The sequence below is a fragment of the Gouania willdenowi genome, chromosome 8 (genome assembly GCF_900634775.1).
Source record: "Gouania willdenowi chromosome 8, fGouWil2.1, whole genome shotgun sequence".
Lineage (NCBI taxonomy): Eukaryota > Metazoa > Chordata > Actinopteri > Blenniiformes > Gobiesocidae > Gouania > Gouania willdenowi.
In genome coordinates, this window is record NC_041051.1 from 3,680,813 (window position 1) to 3,702,666 (window position 21,854).

A 21,854-nucleotide genomic window follows, 5' to 3' on the forward strand; every position below is an offset into this window, starting at 1 on the left:
CGCACTATCAGAAAATTATTTTTTGCTAAAAAAAAATAATAATAATAATTCAGTTTTGTTTATTTTTGTTTTCAAAGTGAGAGAACACGTGTTTTATTAGTTTACTAGATTAGGTTAGGGTTAGAGTTAGGCTTGCATGCGCATATATACTCATAATTGATCTCAGTACGAGGTAAACTCAGTCCGTGACACCGGTGTTTACGCGCGATCCTCAATCATAACACTTGGTAGATCACGCTACCAAAGTCACCTCTCCTCCACTGGCAGCTCTTTCCTTTTTTTACAGACGCATTACATCCATGCACTCGGTCAGTTTCAGGGGTGTCCAAACTTTCCAACATCGGTTTTACTAAAGTGCTCAGATATGAGCATCATTCCCTGGTAGAGTCCTAATCTGCCCGCTGGAGACCCAGGTAGTCTGTGTTTTCATTCTCCAGGGGTCACCTGTGTGGAAGCGAGAGAACTGCCCTAGCTTCCATACTGCTGCTGAGCTGCTCCATCGGTTTTTAAAAGTGCTCGGATCAGCTGAAAGTGACATCAGCAGAAAACCCTGATCCCTCCTCCAGTCTGAATATGTGTATTATTATTAATATGAACACTATTAAAACACTAACGGTCTCTGGAATAACATTACAAGCGCTGTGGACGAGCTTGTTTGTTTATATTCCTCTGACCTTTGTCACCCGCAGGTCGCGCAAGTGCAGTTCCAGAGTGTGAAAAGGCTTATATGTATGCAAAGACTATTAAAACTATAAATGAATAATTACGTGTCTGGACACAAAACCTCCTCACGGTATGTGTGTAATAAACACTGGTTATCATCCTGTAGCTGTTCACCATCATTAGCATCATTAGCTCACATTCTAGCATGTTAAGCAGTAAGCTAGACCACGTATAACTTCTCTGATGAATACAGACATGTTCACATTTTATCGTCTAGTTCAATTGAAAACGAGTGTAGAACTGGAATGGTTCCAATCCTGAAGCATGCTATTCTACTGTAACACAACAAAATGTATGAAAATAACATAAAGCGCATTGACTGTCTATGAAAAGCACTTAATAAAATCCTATGCATTATTATCATTATTAGCAATGAAGTTGTCGTAGTATTGTAGTTGGTTGCTAATGATTTCAACCAGTATGCCTTACGACGACTGTGTCCTCTTGAACTAAAGTATCAAGTTGCGCCGACTGCAAATCCTAATTATCTTTATATTTTAACTCGATTTCAAAGTAAAAATGAATAAAAGGATGAATATCCACCACTGTGGATGACGCCATTGCGATGAACTCTGACCCGGAACCAGTATTAGAAAAAAATTACAAGATAATCCTCATAGTGAAAAGAACTTAAATTAATTCGGGAAACGGATTAAAAAAAAAAAAATTAATTCGGAAAACGAATTTTTAAAAAATAATAATAATTTGGAAAACTGATTTTATTTCCTTCATTTTACTGACTACAATGCTCCATCATATTATTGCAATGGCTGAACAAAAAAAAAAAAAAAAACATTTTAAGTTAACATAAAAATATTTGGAATAATAAAAAAAAAAACCCTAGTTATTGTTTTTGGCACGTTGAAGTGGATAAATATATCTTTTAACCTTTATCTAACCAGGAGAGTCTCATTAATAATAAGAACATATCCGGTTAAGCCTTTTCCTGACCACTAGGCCACCTATTTTCCTCTGCAATGTAGAATTTTTTTTATTTTTTCCTGATTGTTGAGTCAAAAAAAGTAATCATATAATACTATAATTTTTAAGGCTAAATAATAATTATCTATTAAATAAAATATAAGCAGGCCCTGTTTTTGGTTCCTTTCTTTTATGGACTTAATGTTCGGTTGTTACAACAATAAATAGATAAAGATGAATATGTGGAGTTAATAGTAGATAAACTACAGCTCAGAATATAAACACTAGTGATGCAGTAAAACAGATGCGTTAATAATATAATAGTCTGTGCCCGTTTTTACATTTCAGATAGAAATTACAGAACAGAAAAAAATATATATATATATAATTTATATACGTGTGTGTAGCAGACTTTTTCCGTCAGAATATGACTAATTTTCCCAGAAATCCAAGCCGTTCTTCCATCAACGTTGACCGCAAAAAAAGCTCTTCAAGTCCAATTGATTTGTTTATTAAATCACAAATGGATGAAACAAAATGTACACAACTTAGAGTGTGTGCGCGTGTTAACTGCAATACAGTAGAAGAATATTTTAAATGAAATAATTCTAGTATAGAATATGAATATTTAAACAAACTGTTGCGTTCTTGAATGGATGTTGTGAGGTTATTATTGATGATTGGTTATTATCGGTATGATGACGTCATGCCTCGGTGGCTCCAGGTGAGGCGTTCTGAGGCCTTCTGCCTTTCCGCTCTTTTTATTGGTCACGATCCCCAGCGCGTCCACGTGAGCTCAGGAAAGGCAGGGGGACACCCAAGCGTGCACACGCTTCATACGCACAGCAACGCACTGGGGCAGCATCAGTGTGTAAAGCTGGTGTTTGAGTAAAAAGATGGAGAAGTGTAAATGTGATGGTGTTTAGGTTCCACTATGATTCTGGATGTGGAACCGATGGAGGACACGTTCATTGACGTGGTCGGGGAGTCCGGTAAAGGCGTGGGTGAACACGGGCAGCCTGCTGGTTCGGTGAAGTCTGAGAGGTTCCCGGTGCCGGTCCCGGTAAAGCCTCCGTACTCGTACATCGCTCTGATCACCATGGCCATCCTGCAGAGCCCCCACAAACGGCTCACCCTCAGCGAGATCTGCGACTTCATCAGCCGCCGGTTCCCGTACTACCGGGACAAGTTCCCCGCCTGGCACAACTCCATCAGACACAACCTGTCGCTCAACGACTGCTTCGTTAAGATGTCCCGGGAGCCCGGGAACCCCGGGAAGGGCAACTACTGGACCCTGGACCCCAACTCATCTGACATGTTCGAGAACGGGAGCTTTCTGCGGAGGAGGAAGCGCTTCAAGCGGCAGCACCTGATCGGCTTCCCTCACACCGCCGCAGCACTGCAGCTCTTCCCGTGCCTCCATCACCTCAGCCCGGCCTCCAGCCCTCCTGTCAGCAGCCTCCTACCGACTCTCTCCAGCTTCTTCCTGCACACGCAGCCCAGAATGGACGCGTTCTCCTCGGCGGTGTGCGTTCCGTACCCGCGGGTCCAGGTCCTCCTCCACCCGCCGCCCGCACTGCGGAGCCCGCAGGGCCTCCACAAAGTGTCCCCCACCCCCCCAGCACCAGGGCCGGTGAATGAGGGGTGAACTGGTTTTCTCAGGTAAAAACAAGTACTGTAAGGAACGCGCTAACAAGTTTTACTGCGTATTTGAACATTTGGTAATGTTTTAAAAACAGCTTATTGTCTATTGCTCTTGATTTATCATCTATTGTCTTAATATTTAAATGACGACTTTTCTTTCGTTTTATACTGGGAATAAAGATGGAATTTAAACCCTGATTTATCTTGTTTATTCATGTACACTTCTGGAACGGACCGTTTATTTTACTACCTTTGTAAATAGACATATATACCTTTACATTTAGATTACAGAAAAGAAAAAGAAAATATGGAGGATCTTTTTTTCTCTCAATATGAAATATACAAAAAGTCCTTAGAAGTCGAAACCTGTTTAATAATTTCCAAAAATCAAAACACAATGAATGACTTAAAATAGAAGCAGGGGCACTTTTTTGTTAATATTTATAATTTTTTTTCACAAAAATGAAATGAAACAAGTACAGCCTGACCACCCCAGTGTGGGGTTTTGTTTTTACTGTTGAAATAGAAATGTCAGTGAAATATGTAAGCTTATTATTTCCTCATGCGAAAAGGCCACACACGGAGCGGGAAGAAATCCCGCAAGAAAATCTGTGCAGCACATTTTCATGTAAAGTATCAGCCAGAAAAATAATAAAACTCTAAAAAGTAATAAAACATCTCTAGATATCTCCTTTGGCAACGAAAGCACAGGCTTTGATGTCCTTCTATCAACAACAACAAAAAAGCTACAGAATTTCTGTGCTTATAATTTTTAAATTAAAACTTTGAGGAACTAAAGCAACAATTTTTAGAATAGTTTAGGCTTGATAATTAAAGATTCTTGGACTTATAGCTACAAGCAGGTTGGAGTCAATTATAATTGTAATCGCGTAATTGATATTTAATTCCAATTATGGCGTAAAATTATAATTGTAATTTAAAAAATATATTGCTGTTGTGATCATATTTGAATTGTAATTGAGTTCAGATAATTTTATTTGTTATTGTAATTGCTGTGAAATTTGTACGAAAATTGTCAATTATAATTTAACTCTAAACTGCATGTTACAGTTCTATATGTACAGTTCTACACATATGTAGTTAATAATTATTAAAATATGTTTCACATCAAGCATTTATCACCACATTTTATAATTTTAAATGAATTGAAATCTAGGGGTATACTGACACAAGAAAGGCTCAGACTCTCACACCATAAATATTAAAACCTGTATTATCATTGTAGATAATGATAACAAAGCCTCACAAGGTAATCAATATATAGGAAATAAATTAGATGATTGATATTAGTTTTTAGTGCTAACAGAAAGCTAACACAAGAGGAAAGTTCATTTTTATTAGGTAATTTAGTTCAGGGTCAGAATTTGTGATTAATTGTAATTGGACTTTAGAAATTGAAAACAATTGTAATTGACTTTCTGAGGATAAAAAAATAATTGTAATTGGACTAAATGCTTGTCACTGTAATCATAATTGAATTGGGTTATTATTACAATCTGGAAATGCATTTTATTTTTGGTTCAAATGAGATGGGATTTAAAAACTTAATCACTCCCTCAGGAAGAAAATACAGAATATTCTTCCTTTGGTAAAAGTTATGGTTAAATTTCCATTGTCTTTAAATGGTGTTGTAAAGCTTGATATGGAACATATTTATGTACTTATTAACTACATATGTGTAGAACTGTACACATAGAACTGTAACATGGTTCACCCGTTTTACATTAAATTATAATTAAAAATGTTTAGAGTTTTCATGACAATGACATTTACAAAGTAAATTATCTGAATTTAATTACAATTACAACAGCAACCAATTTTTAAAATTACAATTTCAATTATAATTATGCCATAATTGCAATTAATTATTATCAATTACACAATTACAATGATTACCTCAACAACCCTGCTTTAAACTCTATATTCCTTTTTAATGTTTGGAAGTGTCAACACATAAAATACATTTTATTTTATTAATCATTCACAAGTACTTTTAAAAAGTACTTCTTTATATTATTTTTAAAACATCGTTGATTAACCGACTTTGAATAAAATCTTATCCAATTCGTATCCAAACCTCATCCAAAGCTTATCCAAACCTTATTAAAACCTTATCCAAACCTTATCAAAACCTCCTCCAAAGCTTATCCAAACCTTATTAAATCTTATCCAAAGCTTATTCAAACCTTATCCAAACCTCCTCCAAAGCTTATCCAAACCTCATCCAAAGCTTATCCAAACCTTATTAAAACCTTATCCAAACCTTATCAAAACCTCCTCCAAAGCTTATCCAAACCTTATTAAATCTTATCCAAAGCTTATTCAAACCTTATCCAAACCTCCTCCAAAGCTTATCCAAACCTCCTCCAAAGCTTATCCAAACCATATCAAAACCTCATCCAAACATCATCCAAACCTCCTCCAAAGCTTATCCAAACCTTGTCCAAACCGTATCCAAGGCTTATCCAAACATCATCCAAAGCTTATCCAAACCTTATCCAAACCTCCCCCAAAGGTTATCCCAATCTTATCAAAAGCTCATCCAAAGCTTATCCAAACCGTATCCAAGGCTTATCCAAACATCATCCAAACCTCCTCCAAAGCTTATCCAAACTGTATCCAAGGCTTATCCAAACCTCACACAAAGGTTATCTCAATCTTATCAAAAGCTTATCCAATTCTTATCCAAAGCTTATCCAAAGCTTATCCAAACCGTATCCTAAGGTTATCCAAATCTTACCCAAATCTTATCCAAACCATATCCAAAGCTTATCCAGACCGTATCCAAACCTTTTCCAAACTATATAAAATTCTTATCCAAACCTGATCCTAAGCTTATCTAAAGCTTTACCAAACCTTATCCAAACCTTGTTCAAATTTTTCTAAATCTTATCCAAAGCTTTACCAAACCTCATCCAAACCTTATCCAAATATTATCTAAATCTTATCTAAACCGTATCCAAATCTTATCCAAATCGTTTCCAAAGCCTTTCTAAAGCTTATCCAAAAAATATCCAAACCTTAATCAAACCTTATTCAAAGCCCTCTGGGCTGGCTTGGCTTCTGAGGACCGAGCAAGGCCCCTCTTCCTCCACACACGGCATGACCGCGGTGGATGCAGTGAAGACTGTTCCCATGGAAACTGCTGCTGTTCACAGCTTCAGCTGGGGCTCTCAGCTGAACCTAGAAGATATCTCCCCACCTGACGAGGATGTCCTTGTTATCAACTGTGAAGAATATGATGGGGACGTCTCCGATCCATTCCTCTCCATGGTGGACGAAGGGGACAAAGTGTTCGTTACTCCGGTCTGCCTCCTTCACTGCCTCTCAGGAGGACATGGAGGGCTCCACACCTGTCTCTCATCCTCCGAGCCTGGATACGGTGGAAGTGTGCAAACGCGCTGCTACATGGCTGGCCATCTCATAGCCTGTGGAAACCACCAGGTCCCGCTACGAGGGAAAAAAGCTTCCTCTCTCCAGAGGCGCTCTGAGATAAACTCTCCCCTTCGTCCCCGAGCTGCTCGAAGAAGGGGCCCATCCTTGGCAGACCCGCCCATTTACTGGGAGGGCTCCGGTTGCAGGCTCCTCCGTTCACGACTGCGAGGCCATGGAGGCCCCCGGACTGCTCAGGATGCCGCAGGTGCTGTGAAGCAAAGAAAAGGGACGATGAGGCTCTGCGCCTATGCCTCTCTAGGAAGCCTCTGCTCACGTCTCCACCTGTACGTCAGAAAACGACCTTAAGTAAGTAAGTAAGTAAAGTTTATTTATATAGAGCTTTTCACAGACCAGGGTCACAAAGTGCTTCACATTTTAATGTTTAAAACAATAACAATTGGAGTACATATGTCAGTACAGTGCCGTGTCGGTAGAATGCAAGAAATAAAAGGGTACATACAAAGCCTACATTGGGCAGATACAAAAGTGTGGCTAGAAAGCCTCCCTAAAAAAGTATGTCTTTAGTTGATTTTTTAAATCATCCACAGAGTCGAGCATGCGCAGAGTGTGTGGAAGTTCATTCCAAAGGCGAGGAGCTACCACTTTAAACGATCGATCTCCTCGAGTTTTAAAGCAAGTGCAGAGGACCATCAGCAGGTTCTGAGAAGAGGACCTCAAGCTCCTATTGGAGACATAGGGCTGGATCAGGCCTTTAATGTATCCAGGCACCTGACCATGGAGAGCCCTGAAGGTCATATACAGAATTAATTCTGTATATCACAGGGAGCCAACGTAGAGATTTTAAAATAGGAGTAATATGGGCTGTCTTGTGGGTGCGGGTCAGGAGCCGTGCAGCAGAGTTTTGGACTACTTGTAGGCGAGCCAAGTCCTTTTTACTAAGGCATGTAAACAGGCTGTTACAGTAGTCTAATCGTGAGGGAAAAAACGCATGCACAATCATCTCAAGCTCATGACGAGAGACCATGTGTCTCAGCTTAGAGATGCTTCTCAAATGGAAAAAACAGTTCCTAATAAATTGTTTAGAATACCTTCCTCTCCAGGGTCTGCTGTTCAGTGCACCAAGATCCTCCGCCCAGCCTCCGCAACCTCAGCGAGGCCAACCTGCCTGGCCGAGGAAGTCCCCACACTCCAATGGAGTGTGGGGCGTCTCCTCTCTCTGAGAGTGACGCACATCCCGGGGATGTGCTTTCCAGCGGACTGCACAGGGTGAGGGAATATGGCCTTTATCTGATCCTGGTGGATCCCCACCTACCGGCTATGCACTGGTTGGCGGAGATTTACCAGCTGGAGCTGTGGGCCTTGCCCCTGAGTGGCACAATCCGCCGTAGGGTTATCACAGAGTGTGATCTCTACCATACAGAGCGCTCGTGCCCCCTCCACTAGATCTCCAAGTGGAAGGTGTTTGAGGACTGGTGTCTCCAAAAAGGCATATTCCTTTTCAGTGCCCGGTGGGTGTGATTCTGTCATTACTGCAGGGCCTGGTTGACAGGCTGTGAAAGTGTATTTGGCAGCGATTGCCGCCTGTCACGAGGGCTTTGCGGACAAACCAGCGAGTCAGCATCCGCTGATATGAAGGGTGCACACAGGCTCCTCCCCGTGTCCAGATTGGTGGTTCCACCATGGGATCTGGCAGTGGTTCTGGAGGGTTTTAAGGGACCCTCGTTTGAACTGATTGGTGAGACGGAAGTAAAGTTTGCCCCCCTTAAAGCTGTTTTGTTGCTGGCTCTGGCTTCTGCCAGAAGAGTCAGTGACATTCATGCGCTCTCGGTTCACCAATTGTGCGCTCAGCTTTCCCCAGGTGATCCGAGAATCATTCTGAGACCCAACCCGGCCTTTGTGCCGAAGGTTGTGGGTTCATGTTCTCCCATCAACCTGCTGGCCATTTCTGCTTCACAGAGTGAGCAGCGACCTCATTTTTATTGTGTCCTGTTTGTGCGATCCACAATTGCATGGACAGGACAAGAGGCCTCAGGAGGAGCGATCAGCTGATTTGTCTCCTGGGCCAAATCCCCGCATGGAGAAGCCTGTCTTTATGTAACGCCTATCACACTGGGTGGTGGAGGATATTGCTTCGGCTTATCATGTCAGGGTCTGCAGCCACCTGCGGGTCTGCGTGCACACTTGACTCTGGGACTTGCCACATCCTGGGCTTTGTTTAGGGGAGTGTCTGTCCAGGACATCTGTGCAGCGGCGAGCTGGGCCTTGCGCCTCACGTTTGTCCGCTTTTACATGCTGGACGTATTCGCCCCATGCGTAGCACGGGCGGTCTTTCTGTCCTGATGTAAGCAGACTCCTGCCCCCTGGGCTGGTGATGCTCGGTAAGCATGTCTGCACTGCGGGACTTTCCATATCCCATAGTGAGACATCTCACTGGCAGTCACCCCAGTGGTATCTGTCATTGTGCCCTTGGGCAAGACACCTCACCCACATTGTCTAGTATGAATGTAGTGTGTGAGTGAGTGTTGGTGGTGGTTGAAGGGGCCGATGGGGCACTTTGGCAGCCTCGCTTCCGTCAGTCTGCCCCATGGCAGCTGTGGCTACAATAGTAGTTCACCACCACAAAGTGTGGAGTGAAAGAATAATCCCTTAATTCTGTCTTTGAGTGTCCAAAAAAGCCCTCTATAAAATTGATGCATTATTATGTCACAAAATAGAACTATAGGTTACTTTCGTAACCCCGGTTCTATGAGTAATATGAGTGAGATGTCTCACCAGACTTCCCTTCTTTCTTGAACAAGGAGAAGAGGTTTGCTTATGAAGAATGACGCACATCTGTTGGTCCCCTCCGTTTATAGAAGGTGGGAGGTTCTCCCATCAAACTGATGCGCTTCAGCGGCCAATCAGGATTGGCAAAGTGAAATTGGTATTTTGAGAAATGTAGTAGAGGCGACATCCCATAGTGAGACATCTCACTCATATTACTCATTATAGATTTAAGTGTTGAGCTGTTTCAGTTCTAGCTGTTAAAGGGGACATATCATGCTAAATCCACTTTTTTAGCCCTTAAATGCATTTTGTTGTATATCTAGAGTGTTTAGAAGTACAGAAAAGTTCAAATTAGTCTCTTCAGGTGCTCCGTTGATATCTTTATATTCTGTTTTGGTCATATTTTTGGTCATATTGTTTCGATTTTTCTATTCTCTATTACATTTTTTGAACAATGACATCACAGTATTTTTCAGCGGAACTGCCAAATTAGGACATCGACTCCAGGCCCAACACTTCGAGCAATCCGCCATTTTCATTTCTCGCATTTATTTTGTAAACCAAGCTCAAGGATGCCGAAGTTATGAGAGGATAAGTCAAAATGTTTGGTTGTTGGATGTAGTAACCCACACGCTTCATTACAACGTCTCCCAGCATCAGAACCTTTTCAAAGTGCCTGGTTGAGTTTTATGGAAATGTACCCACATCTGTGGGTAAGGTCATTTTTGTGTGCGCGAAGCACTTCAAGGATGACTGCTTCATCAACCTCCACCAGTATAAAGAAGGATTTGCCGAAGGACTTTGTCCGATTGAGGGTTCAATTCCTTCTATCTTTGGAGACGACGAACAGAGCACTTCGGTAAACTGTAAATAACGCAAAAAAGTGTGATGATAAGACGTCCCTGTCATTGTTTTGTTAGCGCTAACATATGAAGATGGTGCAACTGCTAATGCTGTGTGCTCGTTTTAGATCCTTGATGATATGGCCTACTCGATTTAATTTAAGTCTAAAGTTTTCATTTGTCATTTCATTTTGCCATTTTTGTCACCAAAAAGTCTATTCAAATGCATTTCGTGACGTTAGCTTGGCGCTAGCGTTAGCTCACTTGTTAGGGTTCTGCAGGTTCATCATCTTCATTTTCATCTCGCTCCGCCGGGTCCGACTCTGGCTCGAACATGTAAAGCTGGATGGACAAGTCTTCTGTTGTTGACATTTTGTAAATAACATGTGAATAAACATTTTCTGCGCCGCTAAATAATCGTATCTCTTCTATCAAACTACAAAAATGGCCGAACAGGGTGGAGTTGAACCGAGTGTCACCTCTGCAACCTGGAGAGGGGGCGGGGTATGAAGTGTCTCATTTGCATTTGCACATCAGAAAAGGGGTAAAAAAAGGGGTGGAGCTATAATAATGAGGAATTCAGACCCAAGCATTGCAGTTCCGCTTTATATAGACCACAACTGTATGATTTATATGTAAAAAGGAATGACTTAAATGCATGATATGTCTCCTTTAAATCTCACACTTCTCTGCTGAGGTGGAATTACTAAATCACTAAAACATGCTGCCCCACCACTGTGCCCCTTTATCCAGGCTCGGATAAATGATGATAATACAAACATTAGTGGCAGCACATGACAGTGACTTATATGACTTATTTGGAAACACTAACCCTAACCCTTGGGAACAATTAAAAAAAAAAAAAACACACACACTCAAAGTAGCTAACGGTGGTGCTATAAGGAGATGTAAATTAACATGTTTGAAATGACCAAAGTTAAACGAGAATTAACTAAATATAAGAAAAATACAGGCTGTGATGATGTATGCCTTTACAGTAAGATTTGCATGAGTAGCAATATGCCCATTACAAAAATAAACAAAATACTATCATATAGTAGCCAATATAGGAATACCATCAATCCCTTTCAAAAATTTTCCTGTATTTGAATTGATGAGGCACCCTTTTATTCTTTGAAAATCCAAAACAGAATAGGAAAATTTGGCAGGATTATGAAACAGTTTTATAAATTTGTAGAAATATCTGGGGTTCCCACTGAGCTCACCAGTGCAACTGACTGTACCTCTGTCAATATACAAGGAACAAATCAGTGGTACTTAACCTTAGTGGGAGGTACTGAACCCTTTGTAGTTGGAAAAATACAATATGATTTCATCAGAGCATAGGTATGTATACTGTGTATATACAGTATATATGCACTATTTATATATATATATATATATATATATATATATATATATACAAAATGAACTATGCATCAGTTGCACAGAAAATTGCTGTGCTCATAAAACAAAACAACACAAACAACTCAACATGAATTTTACACAAAAATATAGCAATGAATATTTACGCTTTTAGTTTTCATTTTTACAAATTAGTATATTGAAATTAAAATTAAATATTGCTATATAATTTATCTTCCATTAATGTAATTTATTTTACATTTATTTTTACCTTGTGTGTTTTGACCCCTCCTAAAAACCCCTAAGACCCCCCGAGGGTTACATCAAACCCGGGCTGAGAACCAATGGTGTGATTACAGTAATTCTACTCATATCTGTGGGAAAAGCCTCTGAAGGAGCTGCTTTTTGGCAACATCTTAAAAAATCCTAAAAAAAAACAGCAGGTGAAGAATAGAAAGCAAATAAGAGCATATTTTTAGAAGCACTACTTTGTGGTTCATCTAGTATGTTCCTTCTCTTCCTGTACACTAACCACAACCAGTCGAAGCACAGCGTTATTTATCATGTGATGAGCGCTACGAGATTAGCACTATGTAAAATAGTGACATACTGTAAGTTTAAGTCATTTTCTTATTTTGCACAAGAAATAGTTACTGATGTTACATCACTTTCAGCTTTGTCAACATGATAAAGAGTTTGCAGAATAATTCAGAGTGTTAATTCTACAATAGAAACTAGAAACGTTTGTTTCACTGACAGCATACACCTTTAAGGAACAATACATAAAACGTGTGCTACAGGTTACACTGCAGGCCTGTTTTAGGCACTTTACCAAAAATTCACTTTTTATTTTACCGTGTAATACTGCCAAACTGTCGACATGCTAGGGTGACTGTTGATGTACACGTGACCAGGTGGACCTGTCAATCATCTCACAGCAGAACGGTCAGTAACTACAGTACATTCAGACCTTTGTGGAGGTGGATAAGATCGGTTTCATATGCCGATCACTGACCCCCAAAATTAAGGAAATTGGTGCCGATCGATCCTTTTTTCGTTTTCGTCAATGCAAAAGATAGAATGTATTATAGAAAGCAAAACTAATTGACCATTTACAGAGCACATGCTCCAACAGCATGCTCCCAGTGGAAGAGTTACATAGACTTTCCTGATTGTTCACATTTTGAAAAGGTTTAGAACCAAAATCCTCAGAGAGTCGAGGAATGGTCACATCTTCTATAACACAATAATATTAACTTTAGCTTCCAGAAATATCAGTGTTCACATTATCAACTATACTTCCAACATTAAAAACTATTCTCACATGGCCAATAACTGTTTTTAGGTGTTAATGATTAGTCGGACTGTCACTTTAACGCGTTAATTGTGATTAATTAATTACAGGAAAAAATAATGTGCTAAAAAAATAACGCTGTTAATCTTTTTTTTTTTTGCAGTTTTTTGATGATTTATTTCATTTGTAATTTCTATTATTTGGAGAATGACAAAAGTTCACATCAATATGACACGTGGCCTTTGGGACTAGTTTAAAAAACAGAGGAATGTAAATGTTACATCTGCATTTGTTCAAGTCTGTTAAAAACAAAAAAATGAATTACTTTATAAAAACACTTTGTTATATATCAAACTTTTGATCTGCCACAATAATGTAATTTAAAAAAAAATACCTCAAGTTGAGGGCATTTCTCAGCATTTTTTAGGTGTGATTAAAAAATAAATTAATTAGATTAATTATTCACAGAGCATAATTAATTAATCCCACCATTTTTTCTCTTGACAGCACTAATGATTGGTTTATTGATAATTTGCCTTAGTTCAAGACATCAAAACTTCTTTGAAGGAGGTTGCATAATGCAAATAGTCCAGCTTTTCTCTGTCAGCCAAAACCAAAGTGAAATGCATTGCTCCATTAAGCATCTTAGGAAAATCCGGTTTGCGTTTAGGTTTATATAGCCGATAAATCCTTCATTTGACCACATGTGTTCCTCAGAGAGCCTGTTTCACTGGGTGCACTTGTTGCTCTCTATTTCCAGCCCTCCAGCTGGCAGTTTCACACCCTCGCTCTACCATTGCAGCTCTAATTGGAGAGAAAGCCTGCCTGCTGTTTTTTCTTTAGTGTGGCATATGGAGGTGTAGGTAGAAAAGAGTGACGTGCCGTGACCACTAGGGTTGGGTAGGCACGTTGCAAATCGAGACCACCAATGACACTTTCATATGTTTCTGCTGGCAAGTGTTAATTTATTTCAATTCAACGTTATTTGTATCAAGCAATTTACAACAAAGTCATCTCAATGCGCTTATCAAAATATAAAATTCATAATAACAATGAAAAAACCCAACAAGATCCACATGAACAAGCATTTAGCCATCTAACAAAATCAACATCATGAACACCATTAAAGAAACGACTATAGTCATTGAAGTTGCATTCGGTGTAAATGCACCTTTATGCTTTACACACACACATATATATATACACACACACATATATATACACACACATACATAACCATATATATATATATATATATACACACATACATACTGTCACGGTCCGGTGTTGGTGTGGACCCAAATGCAAGGAGAGACGGAGGCAGGATAGAGGAATAACGTTGGTGGAACCAGTCCATGTTTATTCCTCAAACAAACTTATTCAAAATCCAAACTCAAAAAACAGGGGAGCAGGAACAGGGATCAAGACTAGACACAACTGCACACGAAGGGAGCCAACGAACCTGACAACATCACACAAAGAACCAGCAACCACACTGTGACCAAGCACTCAGTTAAATAGTGAGGGAAGCTTGATTGGGAATGGCCCACACCTGAGTGAAAACATGAGGGAGCTAATCAATCACCAACCAAGCACACAGACATCACTGAGGGGTGGAGCCACAAACAGGAATCCCTGAAACACAGACAAGAGTTAACACAAGACTAGACTCAAAATAAACAAAGACACAGAATAACTAAACTTAACCAACAGAACATGACACATACACATATATATATACACACATATACATACACATATATATATACACATATACATACACATATATATATACACATATACATATATACACACATATACATACACATATATATATATATACTGTATATATAGCAGCAGTGGTCACATGGGATCAATTGCTCTGTGAACTTACGTATAGCATTTAGCATAGCACGGTTACGTCCAAAGGCAGCGTAGAGAGCTGCCCTTAGACGTAAATGGTTGTCATCTTGGGGACCTGACTGCGCATGAGCAAACACATTAAAACACGCTATGAGAACAGAGGCAGAGCAGTAATGTGTATTTGGGAGGAGGTGTGGCCTCCCTTTGCCTTACAGCGGAGTGAGACTGCAGCCGTTCCAGGAAATAGCGCTGTTTAGTAATTTGGGCTATGAAACGCACAAAATACTGACACTTTTAAACTTATAAGTACTGTAGGCTATTGGAAATGGAAAAATAAATAATTTATAATTATATTAAAATTATGCAAAAAAATACAAATAATCAAAATATCAATTCACCCTTGGGTAGGCACTGCCTACCTTGCCTACCTTGACTGCACGTCACTGGTATAAAAGCTAACTGCAGAGACAAGTGATCACCTTTTGCAGACTTCAGATCAAAGATAGTCAGAGAGTGATGTGACTCAGCGTAGCCCCTAAACCAATTATTATTCTAAATGTGAGCCATTAATCTGCAAAACAAACATTTATAGCTCTTTTGTATATTGCAAAGAAAAGCAGGAAGAACAAATAATATCAAGGCAAAGATGTGTCAGCAAATTAAGGCCATGGGGGTGTTGGTATACTATGGTATACTAATGTAAGGTAAGTCCAGTGGAGGAGTTTATGGGACAAGGTCAGCTTTTAACCCAAATCTGGTGATTGGTAACCTCAGAGATGATCTCAGCGATAGAAAAAAGCACCAGCCTGAAATATCAGGCTGTGATTAGCTGGAATTCTTCCACATCACTTTGCTTTGTCCTTGACTCTTTGCAGTGGCATATTGCAACCATGAAATGAATTTTAAAAGGGAAGTCAGGAGGGGTGCCAGAATAGGAAAAACATGGATTGGCTCAAAGGAAGCATATTAGGAGGGAATGCCAAAACCTCATGCTTTGTAAGAAACGCTTTGAGTTAAAGACCCACTTCATGGTGTGGGGTGGAAATCAAAAATCCCACCCTTCACAAAAGACAGAATGAAAATTCCAGGTGGCAAATTGTTACCTCATCCAAATCCCTTTTCTCTCCTGACTGTGACTAGTGTAAATAGTGCTGAATTTCTCACCGCTGCAGGTCTCTGCACTCCAATCACAGGCCTACAAACATCTTGGAACAGTGACATAAATCCACTAATTCAGGCCTGGGAGTTAGCTAATGGATGTTGTGCCATACTACGTAGATGTGATATGATGGGAGTGATTGCTGCCACCCAAACTGTGGCCAACGAGCTGTTCAGCCCATGTTGCCTTTGTTGGTGGTCCCTGGTGTAAGCTATATTTTCTCCTCACTTCTCTCGCTCTCACTCTTTTTTTATAGCCAACACAAAATTGTTCCTGATTCGCTGTTGCTAGAGGGGGGTAATTTGTGGCTTTTGGCTGAGTGTCACAAGCCCCAAATTTAAAAAAGCTGTTGCTGAGTTAAAGGCGTTCAGTGAAACACTGCAGGAGCATGAGGATGTAAATTCACTCAGTTGGAAAGGAAAAACAACGGTCAGGAAGCTGCAGCCACAAAATGACTCAAGCTCTACCTGAAATGATCTTGAATTCTAGTTTAAAGTAATACCTCTGAAGCCTGGGAAAGAACTCATGGCAAAATTATTTCATTCATTCTTGTTCTGTTTGTCTCATCCTACATTTCCTGCAGATTTATGCTGCCTCATGACAGCACATGACACATTTTTGTTCTAAATATCACTGAACAACAAGCTCTAGCACATCAATGAACTAGTAGGAGTTATTTTAGCCTCTGTATTCAAGTCAGAGTTAAACTGAAATGAGTCCCAGATTAACTTTAGATTTTAGGAATTTAAAATTGGGATTATAAGGGTAACGCTATAATCTGATTATAAGGAATCAGGTAACTAAAGGAGGAACTAAACCCCAAACCCACCTTTTTCTGTATTGGGGTATTAAGTCGTGCTGTTGGATCCTAGTCCAACTTTTAACATTTTAATAAATATTTTAGTTATGCATATTGAGTTGAACGCCAGCAATTACAATTGAATTTTGCGATTGGCAGAGAGATTATTTGATCCATTGAGCGTTGATGCACACGTGACCAGGTGGACCTGTCAATCATCTCACAGCAGAATGGTCAGACGTTTGTGGAGGTGGATAAGATCGGTTTCATATGCAAGTATCGGTCAAACACTGACCCCCAAAATTAAGGAAATCGGCGCCGATTGATCCTCAGTTAATATCAATAAAAATATGGAGATTTCAATGCAAAAGATAGAATGTATTATAGAAAGCAAAACTAATTGACCATTTACAGAGCACATGCTCCAACAGCATGCTCCTAGTGAAAGAGTTACATAGACTTTCCTGATTGTTCACATTTTGAAAAGGTTTAGAACCAAAATCCTCAGAGAGTCGAGGAATGGTCACATCTTCTATAACACAATAATATTAACTTTAGCTTCCAGAAATATCAGTGTTCACATTATCAACTATACTTCCAACATTAAAAACTATTCTCACATGGCCAATAACTGTTTTTAGGATTACATTAAATATTTACTTCTTTTAATTTCTCCTGATTAAAGCAATACTAATTAAATACAAGATTACTGATAGATCAGTTCTTTTATCTAATTATTTTATATGTGGTTTAATCATTATGAGGGGTCAAACGTGTGTGCTAATTATTCATTTTATGTAGTGCGTATGAGGCATTTGGTTTCAAACTGTAACCGAAAATCTATGAAATTGTTAGCTAACCCCGTTCCAAATAAATAAAATCTATAAACCACTTTCTTATGTGAAGCAAACACATGCACATCCATGCATTAAATGTGAGCAAGCACGTGTCATCAGTAACATCTACCTATAAAAGCAAGAATGTTGTGTGTTCGTGCGTGCGTACATGTGTGAGTGTGGAGCAAATATCTCCCTGCGGTATGTGTTTGACCTGAAACTTTGTCAACGGCTTGCAAATACCCCAAGTGTGTGCATCTGTTATTTTGGAGTAATTTAGTGTTGCAAAATGTTCATTTTAAGATTACGGGCCTCTTGTTATTGAGCGCGCTATTTCCGGGTTCATGACGTCACTGTCGCAGTTTGTTTGGGTTTAAAAAAGGTCAATATTAAAGAGTTTTTGCACTTCTAAAAGTTATTTAAGTTAATTTTTTATGGTTATTTAATATTTCATGGTTATTTAAAATCATCCCTGTGATCCCAAACTTCCTTTTAATTGCGGGTCACGGACTCCACTTCCTCTGTCTTCATCGCTGTTCCATGCTATCGTCGCGTCTCAAAAACGGGAGCTCTCTGAATAGATCATTTGAAACCATCAGCCACTGGTGAGTCTTTTGCAGACAACTTTCCCATTGTTTAAACCACATAAGTGCTCACTAAAGCGCTGTTTCACTAGAGTCGGTATTGACTTCAACCCGTTCAATACTCCATCTGGAAAACTGCGGATTCTCTGAGGTGCCGTGCATGGAAGTTAAGCTCTGACCACTCGGTTTGAAAGTAAACAATGATTTTGTGAAAAAAAAAAAAACAGCCGAATTGTGGCTGGGACACGCACACGCACACGCACGCACGCACACACGCACACACACACGGTGAGGGCTGGGAGGTTTGTGCCAAATAAATGAAACAAACAAAACAAACCAGGCCCTATCAAACTCTACTGCTGCAATATGAAAAAGAACAAAGAACAAAAATCCTGACTAACTAACTAAAGAAGAGGCCAAAACATACAAGGGGTGGCACTCACCACTTACCTAGTGTTCCTAGACAGTAGTGATGTGCTGAGCGTGCCGAGTCTTCAAAGCGTGTACCGAGTAATCTAAGGGAGTTTTTTTTTGAAGCGTGGGTCGAGGCGCGTGTTGGTGACGTATGTGGTGACGTTCGAAGCCTTGCGAAGCGGCCGTACCACGTGACTGATTCAGGAAATGATTCGCTGGTTTGGAGCGCAATTCAAAATAAAACAGATGAGTCAACGCAATGGATTCCCCCTCACTTTTTGTGTTTTTGGGTTATTGCGCTTCTTTTGGCATCCTATTCACGCTTCTTCTTTTGCGATGGAACCAGCAAGAAAGAGAAGATTTTCTCCAGTTTGGGAGCACTTTGAGCAGATCTCACCTAATAAGGTAAGGCATAGCAATAATTATGTAATAATAGATTACACAAATATGACAACACATAATTTCTCTTGCTCACATTTGTCTTTTCTAAATAGGTTTGAATAATAGTTTTTTTAATTGTAGGTGAAGTGTCTGTTGTGCTCTAAACAACTGGGTTATAATAATAACACCTCAGCTATGCTAAGGCACTACCGAGCCTTGCATGGCAGTGTGGATTCCAACCAGGGTGAACCTGTCTCGGGTAGGCCATTTTATTTCATGATAATAATTGATGATGATTGTCCTACAATTACACTTTATATGGTTATTTGAATTTAATTGTCCATTAAAATGTCTAACTATAACATATGCATTTTCATTCAGCTGAGACGGTTGACTTGACTGAGGTGTTGGTGGATATGGTGATTGAGGATTCCCAGCCCTTTTCCATTGTGGAGGGAAGTGGCTTCCGAAAGCTTGTAAAAGCTTTGGCTCCATCTTATGTTCTTCCCACGCGGCAGGTATTTATGTGAACAAATGAAACAATGTTAACAAGTTATTTTTCTCAGATCAGCTATTTCAATACTTTACTTTTTTTAGACTTTGAAAGCCATGGTGGAGAAGAGGTATAGGGAAGCCAAAGACAAGGCCAAAGTGGTCGTGTCTACTGCATCTGCTGTTAGTTTAACAGCAGACATGTGGACCTCAATCAACACGGATGCCTATCTCGCTGTGACTTGTCATTTTATTGATGAGACAACTTCTCTGCAGACTGTTGTCCTTGGGGTGCAGCATTTCCCTGAGGCACATACAGCAGCAAATATAGCGAGAGTGAAGACCTCTCTCATATCTGAGTGGGGTTTAGCTGAAAAGGTGACATGTCTGGTGACTGATGGTGCTGCCAATATGGGTGCTTGTGCTCGAGAGCTACATTTGCGTCACACAATTTGTGTGGCACACACTCTAAACTTAATTATAAAGAAAGCTCTCGACCGAAGTCCTGAATTGTGTGACATCAGGACGAACTGTCGTAAGATGGTTGGATATTTTAAGAGCAGCTCCACTGCAAAGGTAAGGTCCTTACTTGTAATTTGTCAATTATTATTTCTGCTCCTGCATTGTTTTATTTTATTTACTGTTTTATAGGAGAGACTAACACAGATTCAATTGCAAATGGGTCTCTCCGTACTTAAACTTATTCAGGAGGTGGATACGCGATGGAACAACACATACCTAATGCTTCAGCGTCTGTTTAATTTGAGAGAGCCCGTTGGAGCAGCTTTGGCTGGGCTCCATACAGACATTGTACCACTCTCAGCATAACAATATAATATAATTGCAGACTGTCGGAAAGTACTTGCCCCCTTTAACTATGCCACTATTGAGGTGTCTGAGGAGAAGAAAGTCTCTGGGTCAAAAGTCATTCCATTCTTCATAATGCTCTGGAAGAAGAGGAGATTGGCAATATCCAGACACCTGAGAGCAGAGACGTGGCTGAGTATTTGCGTAGACAGCTGAGGGACAAGCTCAGCCACCTTCAATCAATGAGCATCATGTCCCTCTCTACGTTACTTGATCCAAGATTCAAAAAAATAGGATTCTTCAACCCTAATAAGGCAGCAGGAGCAGAAAAAAGATTGATCGGAGAATGTGCTCGAGTCTTAAGACTTGGATTGTCCTCATCTGCTTCAGCTTCATCATCATCATCAGGACCTTCTTCATCTGTAGAAGAAGGTAATATGTGTACTCTAATTGTGCTAATAAGTCACTTACAGCCTGTTTTTTCTGTTCTAGGGAGAAAACTGTGGCAACGTTTTGACACGACATGCCAGCAGACAAGAACCCCTAATATAACTGCCAATGCTACAGTGGAGGTCCAAACATACCTGGGTGAACCAAATATTGCTCGACTTGAAAGTCCCCTTCAATATTTGGAAAAACATACATCTACATTTCCAAATCTGTACAAACTTGCCATTACATATCTATGTACACCTGCATCATCTGTGCCCTGTGAACGGGTTTTTTCAAAGGCGGGTGAAATCCTGTGCAAAAAAAGAAATCGCCTAAGTCCAAATACTCTCGAAAAATTATTATTTTTAAATAAAAATGAATAAATGTATTTTTGTTTTTATTAAACTCTGTCAATAGTTGCATAAGCACATACATGAACAAAGTAACACAAGCTCATTTTACATCACAACTTTCTCCACATTATTGGCTGTATTCTTTCAGACCATAGTTCAGACCCCACCATTTGTTATAGGCCCTTGGCATGTATTACATTTTTTTGTCCACATGATGGCGTAGTGGAGCATGTATCACCGCGACCCTTCGAACCATGTGCTGAGTAATAGGCTGCGATCCCTCAATGCTTCATGAGGCTTCATATTGCCATCACTACTAGACAGACAAATTCCTAGGTGTGTAAAATGTAAGAGGTACCTCGTCTTACCTAACCCTACACCTTACCGCCACACCGAGAACAAAACAAAATGAAGGCCACCTTGAACGCAGCACAGCTCTCTCCAGAGTGTGCTTGATTGAGCCCTTATATACACTGCAGGGCTGCTAACGAGGCCAGGTGAGCACAGCAGCAGATTAGCTGCTGAAACAACAGAGGAGGATCAAAATAGTGCAGTTTACCTGCACGTAACACACACACACACACACACACACACACACTAAATGAGTAAAATAAAACACAAAACTAAACAATATTTATGCAAAATTACACATAATGACTCCAAAAAACATACATTATAGAAAAATACACCAAACAACAACAAAAATATGAAAATGACTCAAAATACATAAAAGTAAATATTTATACAAAAAATACACAAAAT

At 39.8% G+C, this 21,854-nt stretch overlaps 1 protein-coding gene and 1 long non-coding RNA gene across 2 annotated transcripts; both read left to right on the plus strand.

Annotated features, from left to right (window-relative positions):
* The first annotated feature begins 2,459 nt into the window (after nt 1-2,459).
* foxd7 (forkhead box D7) lies at nt 2,460-3,292 on the plus strand. Its single transcript, XM_028454846.1, has one exon. It carries the CDS (start codon nt 2,579-2,581, stop codon nt 3,290-3,292), a length of 714 nt encoding a protein of 237 aa, XP_028310647.1. The 5' UTR covers nt 2,460-2,578.
* Nucleotides 3,293-18,958: 15,666 nt separating this feature from the next.
* Nucleotides 18,959-19,727, plus strand: LOC114467830 (uncharacterized). The gene is made up of 4 exons (XR_003674576.1): nt 18,959-19,032; nt 19,150-19,267; nt 19,390-19,526; nt 19,606-19,727. It is a non-coding gene; the product is annotated as an uncharacterized LOC114467830 (long non-coding RNA).
* Nucleotides 19,728-21,854: the final 2,127 nt, after the last annotated feature.

Bases quoted from the DNA above. Each gene is read 5' to 3' on its own strand.
- foxd7 (XM_028454846.1), top strand. From the start codon at position 2,579: ATGATTCTGGATGTGGAACCGATGGAGGACACGTTCATTGACGTGGTC.